At 27.4% G+C, this 15,399-nt stretch overlaps 1 protein-coding gene across 6 annotated transcripts in view; it reads left to right on the top strand.

The window, feature by feature from the left end:
• The window catches only part of LOC122635554 (alpha-1,6-mannosyl-glycoprotein 2-beta-N-acetylglucosaminyltransferase), a 37,150-nt gene that overhangs the window by 15,535 nt on the left and 6,216 nt on the right, over positions 1 to 15,399 (top strand). For 4 of the 6 annotated variants that reach the window (XM_043825888.1, XM_043825893.1, XM_043825892.1 and 1 more), the window contains exons 2-5: positions 5,842 to 5,890; positions 7,070 to 7,099; positions 11,743 to 11,808; positions 14,931 to 15,114. In XM_043825888.1, coding sequence (XP_043681823.1) covers positions 7,093 to 7,099; positions 11,743 to 11,808; positions 14,931 to 15,114 — 257 coding nt within the window. In that variant the 5' untranslated portion in view covers positions 5,842 to 5,890; positions 7,070 to 7,092. The remainder of the gene's footprint in view (positions 1 to 5,841; positions 5,891 to 7,069; positions 7,100 to 11,742; positions 11,809 to 14,930; positions 15,115 to 15,399) is intronic. The other 2 variants (XM_043825891.1, XM_043825890.1) reach the window with 1 other exon arrangement.

Below are 15,399 nucleotides of genomic sequence, written 5' to 3'. Positions count from 1 at the left end.
AACTTCCAATGAAAAAAGAGAAAAGAAAAGAAAAGAAAAAAATTGAAGAAAGAAAAACAAATATAAAAAGATAGGTAACAACTTGTCTAATCCGATCGAATTATTATTATTACTTTTTTTGTTCTTGTTTTTCGTAATGATGATAATGATTCCTCTCTCTCTCTCTCTCTCTCTCTCTCTCTCTCTCTCTCTCTCTACTTCTCTTTCTCATTTTTTTTATGAAATGATACATTTCATTGATCGTAAATTATCATCGAAAGTTACAAACCTTGTGTGTGTGTGTGTATATATATATATATATATATATATATATATATATATATAAGATTAGATAATAGCAGCCACTTTTATATACGCTCTCTATCGAATCGTTTCGTTCCACTTTCGCGATACTCGGACACGATATGTATAATAGGAAGTTAACCAATGGGACAAATCGTGTACTAAGACGACGACGAGATGTTTCTATTCTCTTGAAAATAGCAAGAAAATAGTAGTACAGTTATCGAACGTCGAGGTCGATTGGTATTGACTATCATGCATAGTAACATAAAAGTGATATCTTCGTATCGTAACGACGAGACTCGACGATGTTTTTTTATATGATCGATTGATCGAACGATCGAGTTTTATTACTTGAAAGTTGTCTTATATATCTTCTCTCTTATTTCTATATTTGAAATATCTTTGGATCGTATTATAGAGCTATATTCATCAGCTATATATATATATATATATATATATATATATATATATACATATATATTTTCGATATTTGAAATATCTTAAATCGTATTAATCAGGTATGTTCGTCTTATATATGTGTATGTATCTAAAAATATATAAGTATTTAGATATAGTGAGATCGATCGATGTTGCATCGGAATGAGTAAATTGTTTCTTTTTTTTTTTTTTTAAATCTTCTTAGTATTAAGATCGATCGAGCAAGTGATAGGAAGGAAATAAAGATATTATCGATCGATCGATTGTATGAACGAACGAATAAACGTTGAACGAACGGTTTATCAGTCTCGTAAGAGAGTCAGTCGATTTGCTAATTAACCTTGTTCTATCCTTTTATATGTTGGTTATATGTGTGAGTACATATATGTGCATATGTGTGGGATCTTGACCTTCTACACAATTTAACAGAACGATTTGCCTACTCATTTTGATATTTATATGTACATATATATATATATATGTGTATGTGTGTGTGTATGTATTCAGATATAAAATGTGTATATATATGTGTACGTACGTGTATGTATTTGTCACGCACGTAGAACTGTTCTCCTGCAATGCATATTTCATGATTTCGAATAACGTGTATATCGAGACATCCTGGTAATGCTATTTCTAAATGGATGATGTATCTTATCGAACGATTAAAAAATCGATCGTACCCCATCGTAATGTTACATTTTCGAGGATGACGTATCTACGTTTGATAGATAAGGTACATATACGCATTAAGTACAAATTTACATAGCCGTTCTTTACGTTAATAATACGTACATCTTATATATTCAAACAGAAATTTAATAATGATCAGTTACTATTTTGATTTAAAAAAAGAAGAAAAGAAAACAAAAAGAAAAGTAAATATATATATATATACGTATATTAAATAAAGAGTAAAATTAATAAAATTAAAATACACATTGATAAATCTATTAATTTAGGTTTATTAATAATTGGTTATTATTATAATCATAATAATAAATCTAATTACATATAATAATATAAAAAAATATATATATATATAAAACTATTATTTTGTTTATTATTATATGTTTATTATTATAATCATAATCATAAATCTAATTATATATAATAATATAAAAAAAAAATATATATATATAACTATTACTTTAAGTTTGTTATTACATATTTATTATTATAATCATAATAATAAATACAAAAATATATATATATATATTCTATACATTATACATACATACACACACATACACACATAATATATACATATATATTATTATAACCATAATAATAAATATATATATATATACATATCTATAGATATGTAAAACGTAATATACTCGGTCATACGTAAGTAAGTATGGTACAAAATGTACATTGTCTCGTACCGTTATCTTTAAGTCACGGAACATCCAGTATGGCCGCTTATCCGTTATGTACAATAGGCCTAATCGAGGAACATCTTCCTCTCCGTAAATACATGCGAGAGAACGTGTCAGCCGCTCGATCGAGTGTCTCTCTTTTTCTTTCTCCCACTCTCTTCTTCTCTCTTTCTTTTTTTCTCGAGTTCTTGAAAAAGGAACCGGTAGAAGGACCGTAATAGACATTGGCATCTTTTCGTAGAGTCAGCTATCTCCCAAAGGAATGCCCAATCCTACGGAGCGACAAAATTTCGATTGCAAAGTATCGAATCTGCTCTACGTGGTCGAAAATTTCTTTCTTTTTCTTTTTTTTTACGTTTATTTATTTAATTATTTTTTAATCTCAATTTTTTTTCATCTCTTTTCTGTCCGATTATTTTCTCTTTATCTTGCTTTCCTCCTTCCAAACTCATTTTAAACGACAACGTAGATATTTGGGATTGTAAAAAAGGGAAAGTAAATGAAAACTAATCCGTTATATAACTATATATATATATATATTTATTTATTTATTTATTTATTTATATTTCTTTTTATAATAAAAATTATTATTGTTATTATAATAAATATGTAACAATAAGAATTTTTATAATATCATTCTTATAATAATATATAGTTATAATAATAAATATATGATAATAAATGTACATATAATAAGGAATAATAGTTGGAATTACATTTGGTATAATAGAATCGTTAACGGAGATATTGATTTTATTAATTTTAATTTTTAATTCAATTCGCTTGAAAGGACTGTGGAAGAAAGGTTCTTGGAAAAGTTTCCTCGAACGAAAAGCAATTACGCGGAAAATGATATTCGACCTTTACTATATCTATTTTTTATACTCAAAAAGAAATCTCCGTTACTTCAAGAAATCTCCATTTATCAGATTTATTATAATCCACGAACAATTTCTAATATCGTTAAAAAGATAATTATAAACGTTCGGTTGACTATTATTTTAACGGCTTGCAAACCACCGAGTAAAATGGAGCCAGCAATGTATTCGGTTAATATCACGTTAGTGACTCTAATTTTAGATTGCACATTACCAAATTGGACGTTGCATTATAGAACAGTTAGTTGAATTTGAAAAAATGAAGAAGATAAAAATTCACGTAAAAATTAGACGATAGTTCTAGCTTGTCTAGCGAGTACGTAAGTAAATAATTTACTTACTTGCTTACGTACTTACTTGAGTAGATTACTTACGTACGTTACGTACGTTACGTTAGTACGTAACGTTGTTAAAGATCAAAGTGTAGACTACTGATAAGTCGACACAATGTCTAACTAAAGCGAGTGCATACGTACAATGAATTTCTTGAATAGATAAAGAAATAAAGAACGACTTTGGTATTATAGACGAGTTGATTATAATTGTCTATGTGTGTTATAGATGTAGGTAATACGTAAGCGCGTTAGATGAACGTTACGTGGACATGGAAAAGTCTTATTCACCATGCATATATACATATATATATATATACATACAAACACATATAAATATATATATATATATATATGGATATGCATATACACTTGTGTCTACCTATTGTGTATATTTACAACCTTCAATAACGTAATCGAGCGTTCGAAAAAAATTAAAATACAACAATGAATCCTACATCATAAAGAAAAGGAAACTTAATTAAAATGAATTATAACTAATTTGATAACTTCATTATAACCTAATTACAATTTATTTAATTTTATTTCTTTTCTAGATAATATTAAAGATCTCTTCGAAATATAAAACGACAATCGAAAATATTCGAACGTTTTTTCGACTACAAACAATATCAATTTTTCTCCACTTTATCACTTTTTCAATACTTCATTTACAAAATGAAAATTTATTCCTACGCGAGACGGTTTCGTTCATATTCGGTAAAAATGTTAATACTGTTTTCCCTCCTCTTCTTCTTCTTCTCTCTCTCTCTCTCTCTCCCTCTCTCTCTCTCTCTCTCTCCGCATAATCATTCAGCTACTTAAGTCATTTAAGAAATCATAAAGATCGTCATTAAATCTCTTAGTAGGTAGTAAGTAAGTAAGTAAGTAACTAACTAAATAAGTATGTAGGTAGGTAGATACTTAATAATCGTACTATTAAGCGAGATGTCCAAATATGGGACAAGGACGATGTTGCGTCTGACTCTACTCGCGCTACATTATAATTCGATCGTTAAAGTCAATTGCTGTGTATATAGGGAACAAGGGGAGGGGTGGGGAACAAGGGGTGGTAGGGTTTGGCCGTAGAGAAAGAGAGAGAGAGAGAGAGAGAGAGAGAGAGAGATAAAGAGATTTTATTGGGCGTTTAATCGTATTCATTGATCAAACCGAACGTGCCTTTCCACGAATTTCGATTTTTATCAAAGAAAAAAAAAAACAGAAGCAAAAGAAACGAACGAACGAACGAACGAACTAACAAAAGAAAAGAGGATATCGATTTTTCGTTATGAAGAATAAATAAAAGTAAAATGAAAATTAAAGGAAGTAATAATAATGAGAAGGAAAAAAAAAAGATTACGAACGAACGAATTAAGAGAGGAAGGATGTCGACAATATTTTTCCTTTGCGAGAAATAAATAAATAAATAAATAAATAAATAAATAAATAAATAAATAAATAAAATTGAAAAGAGAGAAAAGAAGATAGGAAACAAAATAAAAAGGAATACGATCGAACGAACGAACATAGAAAAAATGGCGACGTTAGAAAAATATTACGGCGACGTTATGGAAAAATTTTTCGTTGCGAGAAACAAATAAAAGTAGAATATAAATACAAAGGGTCATAATAATAAGAAGAAAAAAGAGCGAACGAACGAACGAACCAAGGTAGAAAGAATGTCGATAGTTTATTTTTCGTTGTGAGAAATGAATAAAAAAATAATAATAATAGGAAGAAAAAAATCGAGCGAACGTAGGAAGATTATCGATAGTATTTTTCGTCGTGAAATAAATAATAAATAAATGAAAGAGAAGAGATATAACAATAATAATAATAATAATAATAATAATAATAATAATAATAATAATAATAATAATAATAATATAATCATCGAAGAAACCATCTCAAACGATCTGAGATCATTTCTTCTACTTCTTTTCTTTTCTTTTTTTTTCTTCTCGTTTAGTTTCTCACGTTTTAAACTAGTAATAAACTTTATCGTGTTTAACCTTGAGAGATCTTACTTATCTAACGCTACACCCTACTACTACACCATCATCCCCCTTAGTCCCCTTTCCTACCTACTCCTACCTAAGGTCCTTTAATTAATTATGCGAATCAGCAGGCCATGCGCTAATTATTCGTCGGCCGGCGTTAATTCCGGACTCGAATCGGAAGCTGCTGACCCGGTACCTCGGTACGATAATCTTCTCTTGCCAATTAACGCCGAGAAGAAGATATTTTCTTCCTCGTGGTTGGTACCAACGGCAAACGAACGGCGTCCTGCCTCGTTAACGAGATCCGTTGCTAATCAGAATCAAAGAGAGAGATTTTTTAAGCCCGTTTTGTAAAAAAAAAAAAAAGAAAAGAAAAGATAAAAACCTTCTAGTTTATTGTCCGGTTCTTTTAAATATATATTTATGTATATATATATATATATATATATATATATATATATATATGTATGTATGTATGTATGTACGAACGTACGTATGTATATATTTGTTTTCTTTTCTTTTATAGATTCTTCCAAAATGGAGGATCATCCAGTTGGCATTTCTCCTTCCTTAAGGTAAGAACGAACGATCATACGTAACTCGTAAATATTTTTATTTGTGATTCGTAATTTGTAATTTATAATTTTCCAAATTTTTAATTCTTAAATGTAACTCGTAAAAATGTATTATGTATTGTAACTTGATCGTTTGAAGATCGTTTTGTTATTAATTAAATGCAAACTCTTGTACGAGATATTAACGTTGTTTCCTCTTGGAATTCGAGATGAAACGAGATCGCGTTCGGACAGTTTGGTAGGTACATATGTACTCGCCGACTCAGATCAGTGTCGAGGTTTTGATATGTTGCCAAGAAAAGGGGTACATGAATTAAAGATATCGCCCGATGGAATTTAACGCGCAACGCGTTAACCTCCTACTCTTCTTTCACTGTATATATATATATATATATATATATATATATATATATGACTGTATTAAAAAAAAAAAAAAGAAAGAACAAGAAAAAAATAAATAAAATGTCGAGTGTAACCGACAAATAGAGAAAAATTTTGCATTTACTCGTTAATCGAATTCCAAGGGTGGTATTCCAACATGGATTTTTTTTTTTTTTTTATTTATCTTTAACGAAAAATGTTTTGTTAATGAGAGAAGAGACGGAGAGAGGATATTAAATTATTCAAATATATATTTAATATTACATTTAATAAAATATATATTTAATATCGAACAATATGAGAAAACGAATAATGTAATCCTAATAGAATTTCTACTTTAAAAAAAAAAAAAAATTCATATAGAAATCTAAACGCAAGATCCATCTTAAAGGAGAATTTAAGTAATCTGTAAAAGAAAAAAAAAAAAGAAATAATTACATCATTTAAAGCAAGTCGAATAGTATAATTTCGTCGCTAATAATCCTACGTAAGAATACGATTCAAAATATTCAAATGAAGAGGATATAAGAAAAAGAAATAGAAAAAAAATGAACAAAGAATTAACACGTTCGAAACAATAAAACGACAATTATCTTAATAAGAATATATTTTTTTCTTTTTCTTTTTCTTTCTATCTTTTTTTCTTTTTTTTTTTTTTTTTTTTTTTAATATCTCAGATATATAGGGTGTCCTTCGATCGATATCCTACAAAATTTGATCTCGTAGTTTCGCGTTTTATACAAGACAGAAGACAATGTAAAATCATTTAATTTAAATTTAATATATCTCTTGTTTCAGAACATTTACCTAAGGATGACACGATGAGAGGTGAGTCTTATTTATTTTCTGAGCGACGCGACACGAAAAGAAGCTTTAAACGTAGACAGCTACGACAACGACGACGTAAGTCTTCGTCGTTACAACTAAAACGGATTTAGATCGCATTATAGATGTATATGTGTATGTGTTATGTGTACGTGTGTGTATGTGCATCGATGCAAACACATCACGGAATAATGTCTCTCCTGGTTTTTATCGATAATATTATGATGGAACGTTTCGATCGAATAGGATAACGATGGCATAACCTTTTTGTCCTTTTTTTATTCTTTTCTTTTCTTCTCCTTTCTTTTCTTTTCTTTTCTTTTCTTCTCCTTTCTTTTCTTTTCTTTTTTTTTTTTTCTTTTTCTACTTCTTCGACGTTACCTCGAAAGCAAATAAGGAAAAAAAAAGAAAAGAAAAAAAAAAAAACATGAAAAAAAGATATTTGTATACCTCATTCGTGCCTCGATAATTCCAATCGATTGATTTAAAAAAATAAAAATAAATGAAAAATAATGTTTCGCTTCTTTCGTTGAATCCATGGTAGTTAAAAAAATAAAAGAAAGAAACAAAAACAAAGAGACAGGTCGATGAAAGATAAATAATGTAATTTTATTTGAAATTTCGTTAGAAATTTCTGGCATTTTTTTTTCTTTCTCTCTTTTTTTTTTTTTTTCTTTTTTGTTTTTTGTTAATACGATAATTCTTCTCTCTTTTTTTTTTATATATATATATATATATAGATATAGATTTTTGCGATAGGTAGACAATTAAATTTTCTGACGGACCTTTTGAGATTCAATTAGAAAGGAAATGTAGATAAATAGAAATGTTCTATTATTAATCCGCTAGATAACTTGAGGATAGCTTTTGTTTCCTTTTCTTTTTTAATAAGACACAAAACTTTAGTTTAAAAGAAAAAAAACTTTGAAAATTCATTTAAACTTCCCTCGCGAGTAATAAAGCGAAGATCAAACATTTTAAGGGAGTAATTGAAAAAAATTAGAACTACGTATTTAATTCTTTAAAATCTTGAAAATCTGTATTAAAAGAAACAAAAAAAAAGAAAAAAAAGAGATATCGCATAAAATCGATATTGAGCGGTGCGATTTCGTTGAAAACTTTTCGCGAAATTTGCTGCTTTCGTTTTTCGTTATTAAAATTGTTTAAACGACGTTCGATAAAGTAGACAATAAAATTTGACAACGAACATTTGAAGATTCTATTAGAAATAAAGTCTAGATGAATAACAATAATCTATTGTTAATCTGACGGATAATTCTAACATACTTTTCTTTTTTTTTTCTTCAGCCTCTTTTCAAAAGATTGAATATCTCGATATTATTTTTTTCCTTCTTTTTTTTTTAATAAAAAAACTTTTCGAAAATTCCATTGTAACTTCCCGTAGCGGGGCATATAGTGTACCTCGGGTCACGGGTACGCCATCGCTTGAATAAAAGAGGGACAACTTTCCTGAAGAATATAGAAATAAATTTTAAATGAACAAAACGTCGACGACGAAGACGACGATAACAACTCGGATATGCGAAAAAGCTTCTTCCTTCGTGATCGTTGTGGCTCATTTTAATTGAATTTCACAGCGGCAAGATTCCCTTTTCCCAAGGTAACAAAATCACTTAGAATCAAGATATCCACGTACGCGTAACGAACTATGGCACGCATCGCGAATTGTTGCACGCAATGCATCTTCGTAATGTATTCGTTGCGTGGAAACAGAAAGAGAGAGAGAGAGAGAGAGAGAAGGAAAGTAGATGAAACATAAAAATAAAAAAGACAAAACTGCGAACGAACTTTAAGTGCGGCCATATTTATGATAAGCGACTGAAAAATAATTAGAAATTATCTGATATATTTTATTGTTGTTGTTCTTGTTTTCTTCTTTTTTCTATTTTTTTTTTTATTTTATATATATATATATATATATATATATATATATATAAATTTAATTTCCGTTATGTAAACTATATTATTAATATGTTAATTAATCGAAAATAAAAATTTTAAGATTAAATTATGATAAGAAAAAAAGATAATAAAACAAGAAAAAGAAAGTAATAAATTCTAAATATAATAAATATATCTTGCATATAATAAATATATATATATATATATAAGTATATTATTAATATATTAATTAATTGAAAATAAAAATTGTAAGATTAAATTATAATAACAAAAAAGATAATAAAACAAGAAAAAGAAAATAATAAATTCTAAATATAATAAATAAATCTTACATATAATAAATAAATATATATATATATATATATATATATATATATATATATTACGCACATATGTTGTGTGTGTGTGTGTTCGTGTGTAGGTAAGTACGTAGACGTGAATCGTAAAGAAACGAGAAATAAAGGCTTACACGATATCTGGATGCTTTTACGCAAGATAATAATACCTCGAGCATAACAACAACGCTATAGCTATTTAAAATTCGCACGAAATCGTTGAAGAGAAATATAGACACTTACATATGTGCTTTCTAAAATGAAAAGAAGAAAGACAAAAAATATATATATATATTTCTTTTTGTCTCTTCTTATTTTTTTATTTCGCCATCTTTTTATTTTGTCTCTTTTCTTATTGATCAGATGATTATATGTATATATATATATATATAATATATAATATATATAATATATATAATCATTTGGTCAAAAATTTAATTTAAGTCTTATCAGTTTGTATATTACGATAAGATAGATAATGTAGTTTTACTTTTTTTTTTTTTCCTTTTCTTTTTCTTATTATCACATATCCCGGAAATACCTATACAATACATAATCTATATAAAAATAGACAAATACAAGCGTATTTATGTATATATGAGTTTGCATGTTATGACAAATGTAATTATTCATCGTATCGTGTGTTCATTATTCGATGATAAAAACGTTGGACGTTCGAGCAAAAAATCTTTCCTAGAATTTCAATGTATCGTCGAACGTTCGTGTACTTTCATATATATCTTGTTATGATAATCGATAACAAGCATGGGATAATCTTGAACCGTTACTTCGATATCGAGTTTAAAGTTTACCAACGATCAACGAATGATTCTCGATACCTCATACCACTTAATCATATAACTACATATAGGTTGATTATAAATTACAAGATAATCAAATCTTTCAATTTGTTAGGAATAATAAAAAAAAAAAAAGAGAAGAAAAATAAAAAGTAAAGATTAAGAAGGTTTCAATGATTTCGAAATTAAAATTCGTTTAATAAATATTCGTATAGTACGAAATAAAATTTCGTCGACTTTCAAATTTCCAAACGAAAGTTTAATATTTCATTAATAATTATTAATAATTAATTCTTTATTAATGATTAATCAATAACGTAGATTTTCGATCGTTTTTTAATCATTCAGATATTTTAATCAATCATTTAGTAAAGAAAAATTATTAAACAAGTATAGATTTGAATGTAATAATTTTAAGAGGTCATGAAAAATTAAAATACAACTTTTAATTTTTATATATATATATATATAATATTTGAAAATAAAAATTTTTTGATTAAATTATAATAACAAAAAGAAAATAATAAAAGAGAAAAAGAAAGTGATAAATTATTGAATTCGATAAATATACGAAGCATTCATTATTTTCTTGTATATGAAATTTCCTAAAAATATTTTCTCGTACACATTTGCATATATATTTCAAATGTTATTCAATTAAAAACGTTTATAATTTTTGCTTGTAGTTTTAAAAAATTTTAATTTCATTAAAATTAGTATTACGTTTTCTATCAACGTAGCATATTACGTTAATATTTCATTAATTATCAACCTCGGGCCTATACTCGTCTAATAATATTTTCGAAGATAATTGATTGTAATATCTAGTTAATTAAAAAAAAAAGAAAAGAAAAATCTACAGGGTCTTCCACAAAAAACAGAGATTAAATATCATTAAATTTAAATATCATTAAATCGAAAACTCGACCGTTTTTATTTCGTATAATTAAAACACTTTGCACATAAAAGTACGTTTTCGAAATAATTTTATTGAAATATCAAAAGAAAGAAAGAAAGAAAGAAAAAGAAAAGAATCTACAGGATGTTCCATAAGAAAAAATTCAATATCAAAATCAAGAGAATCATCGGAATTTTTATTTCGTACTCTTAAAAAAAATGTTTTTCGATTATAAATATTTCTTTTCTTTTTCTTTTCTATCGTTCTATTACGAAAGAAAATATTCAATTGGCCCTTAATTTATAATCAACCTGTATATGTACGTATATACATACGTATACGCATAGACTGATATCTAACAATAAAAGTGGGCTGTGTTCGTAGAATCTCTCGTGATATCGTTTCCTCTCTTATCCGTCGACGATACGTAAATACGTTCGGAGGAGTAGAATAACAGTTTATATAAAAGCAAACTACTTCACAAAACGAACCAACGAAAAATTCTAAACGAGATTAATATAAATATAAGCGAGGAATATACGTAAGTCGATCCATCTGATAATTTTTCTTTATATATATATATATATATATATATATTTTTTTTTTTTATTTCTTCGATAAAATAAACGACGAAAATTTCGTAAGGAATTTTCCTCAACTTTTTTAATTCCTTTTTTTTTCATTTTTTAGGAAAACCATACGATTATTCTAAGCAGAAATACGCTAACACGATAAAGCGCGGAAAAAGATCGGGAGGTAAAGGGAATAATATAAATATTTTTGTTCGATGTCGTATAGTAACAAAAATATGTAATTTCGTGTCAATGGAAATTTGTAAAAATTCACTTCCATATACATACATACATATATATGTATGTATGTAGGTATGTACGTATTATATGTATATATAATACACATACGAAATCAATCAATAAATAAATGTATATGTAATAAAATATTTGTATATATATATATATATATTTATTATTATTACATAAATTTATTATATATATTTATTTATTATATATGTGTGTATATAATATGTATAATGTAGATACGAAATCAATAAACAAATAAATAAATATATATAATAAATAAATATGTATATATATGTAATAAGATATATATATATATACATATTTATATGATATATATATATATATATATATATATATATCATTTTGAAACGTCTAGTCAATATATACAATGACCGTGTTCATTCGTTTTACCGCATACGGAATGCCGTGAAAGACTATCGATCCTTCGTCGTCTATAACTATATGTGTATATATATATATATATATGTATACATATGCTGATACTTCGAGCCATGCCGTTGTTCTTTCCGTGGAAACTACTCGTTAATCGAGTGTACTTCCTTCACCCGATAAATTCACTAGAAACTAACGAGGGGTTTCACGAATGTATGACGGTACGTGAATAAGTTGATTAAAATCGAATCAAATCGAATCAAATTGAATCAAATCTAATCTAATCTAATCTAATCTAATCTGATCTGATCGTATCGGTAAAAAAAAAAAAAGAAATAAATAAATAAATAAATAAACGAAAAAACGAAACCAGGACGTTGCTCCTTGACATTTATCTTTTTAAATCTTTGGAGATGTGATTTTATGATAATGAATTATTAAAAAAAAAAAAAAAAAAAAAAAAGAAAGATGTCGTCGATCAACGTCCAAACGATCAAGCTTTTACTGGATCATATTAAATTTCTTCGTTTGCATGTGTTATTTACAATATATGTATGTATGTGTTTGTACGTATGTGTATGTATGTATATATAATGTGTGTCAAGTTGTCAGAATAATACGAAACTTATTAAATAATTTATTAAAATTATTATCTAGACAGATTTTTATTTGTCTAGATACTTTCAAGAGATATATTCAATGTGATAACGTATCTTCTTTTAAAAAGACAAATGGATAGATACGGATACGTTTCAATATCCATAGTTGTTGTATTATACAAAACAATAATATGGAAAGGATATTCGTATGTATACTAAGTATACGTGGATGCGTGTAAAATATATGTATATCTGTGTCTGGGTTACATTATGGAAATTATTTAAACTCATTCTATTTTATCAAAGATCAGAAGCACGTACATACGTACGTACATTATTATTACATTTATCTACAATAGCGTAATTACGAGAACATTATTCTAACAATAATTTACCTCGACGTTTTTAATAACAATGATAACGTCAATTTCTTTAATAAAATTATTAAAAGCAACATAAAATAATATCCTAACGAAAGATATTATTCGAGAATTTTAACGTTATTGTTGAATCATAGATAAGTGTGTATACATGTGTGTTTTGTTTACAAAGAGTGCACGTTTTAAATGTATCTATACATACATATATATGTATATGTGCGTCTACGTAATCACAGATACACGTATAAATCATTGTTACATCGTTGTGTCCTTGATTTGTTCTTCTTTGTACAAGGCTTAGTATATTTACACTGATATATTTAGGATTAGATTATTCGTCGTTTTGGACACTTTCGTTTTTATAGATAAGTATCTCGTTAACCTACTTGTTCTCTAGGTTGTTTCATAATAATTTTCAAAACTTTGAAATATTCGTACATTACCTTCTCTCTCTCTCTCTCTCTCTCTCTATATATATATATATATATATATATATATATATATATATATATATATATACAGGGTGTCCGAAAAGATTGAGACCAAATTTATACTACGTATTACTGAGATCAAACGGATAAAAAAATTCGTATGAATTTATCTTCGAAAATACTTCATCGAAAAGCATATAAATATCTATAATAATTATACAAATATCTTTAAATTTATAATTTATTATAACAGTTATAAAAAATACTCGAAAATTGCTCTCTCTCTCTCTCTCTCTCTCCAAAAATACATGCTTCCATTCGTCGAATGAATAATTGCCGAACTCTTTCAAATATTTCAATCGTGTTGGAAATAATAGTAAATGCATATTTAATACATTTCAAAAATTCATCTTCTGTAAACGATAGCTGTTATTGAGAATATAATTAACGTATACATAAAAAGAAAAAGAAAATTATAATACGAAAAGAAGAAAAAAAATAGAGAGAGAGAGAAAAGTTCGACGAGCATTAATTCAAACATTTTTCACGATAGCCATTATAAATCATAAATATCTTTAAAAGCATATATCTTTCGAAGAAAGCATCTTTGGGAATAAATTTATATAAACTTTTTTCATCTGTTTGATTTCAGTAATACGTAGTTTTAATTTGGTCCTATCCTTTTTGGACACTTTATATATATATATATATATATATATATATATATATATATGTCTATCTCTTTTTCTCTATCTCTTTCATTATCGTCGTCGAGTGTAAATAAAATCATTTGGTTTCTACAAGCAATTTTATTGCATTTCCCTCGTTATTACGTTGTAAAAAAAATTCTAGGTCGAGGAGTACATAGACGCATCCCGTCTAAGTTGCCTATGTACTTACACGCAGTATCATGCTTTGTTGCGTCGTTTTATTATTCTACGTCTCTTCATTTTTTTGTTGGTTCTTTCTTTCTTTTTGTTTCTTCCATCTATGTCTGTACGATTGGACGTTTTTTAAAAAAATAATCCGCACGAGAAATATGCAATTTTACGCGACAAAAAAAAAAAAAAAAAAAAAGAAGAAACATGGCGTACGTACGTACGTACGTACGTACATACATGTTTGTTAATACATGAAATGATAATGATAAAAAAAGAGAAAAGAAAGGAAAAGAGAGAAAGAGAGAGAATGAGAGATAAATTTTAATATGATTTTAAAGTAGAAGATAATCAAAAGATTTGACATTGCGACACACAGGGGTCACAACTGTTGGTGCGGCGAGGTCAGGTCGCGGTACTCTACAGAGGACACTCGTCCTCGTATTTCTGGCGACATTTCTCTGGCTGCAGATTCATGTGATCAATTTAACCAGCAGGGATACGTCTGGACAGTCTTCGGCTAACGAGACGCTCTTTGCACTGGTCCCTCAGGAACTCCACAGGTTCGTCTTCTATATATCTTATACGAATCATTCACTTGTGTCAATATCAATCGTGAAGTTAGTTATTGGAAATAAAAAAGAAAAAAAAAAAAGAGAAGATAAAAAGAGATCTACTAGAATCGATTGATCTATCTCACGAGATATAAAACATTTTCTTTCTTTTCTTTCTTCCTATATTCTCTCTCTCTCTCTCTCTCTCTTTCTCTCTGTCTCTCTCTCTCTCTCTCTCTCTCTCTCTCTTTTAATTAATTTTGTTCTCTATTATCGTTATTTTTTTGTATCTTT

This window comes from Vespula pensylvanica, chromosome 18 (genome assembly GCF_014466175.1).
Source record: "Vespula pensylvanica isolate Volc-1 chromosome 18, ASM1446617v1, whole genome shotgun sequence".
Taxonomy (NCBI): Eukaryota; Metazoa; Arthropoda; class Insecta; order Hymenoptera; family Vespidae; genus Vespula; species Vespula pensylvanica.
The sequence above is the reverse complement of the archived record's forward strand: the minus strand, read 5'-3'. Positions and strand labels throughout refer to the sequence as shown.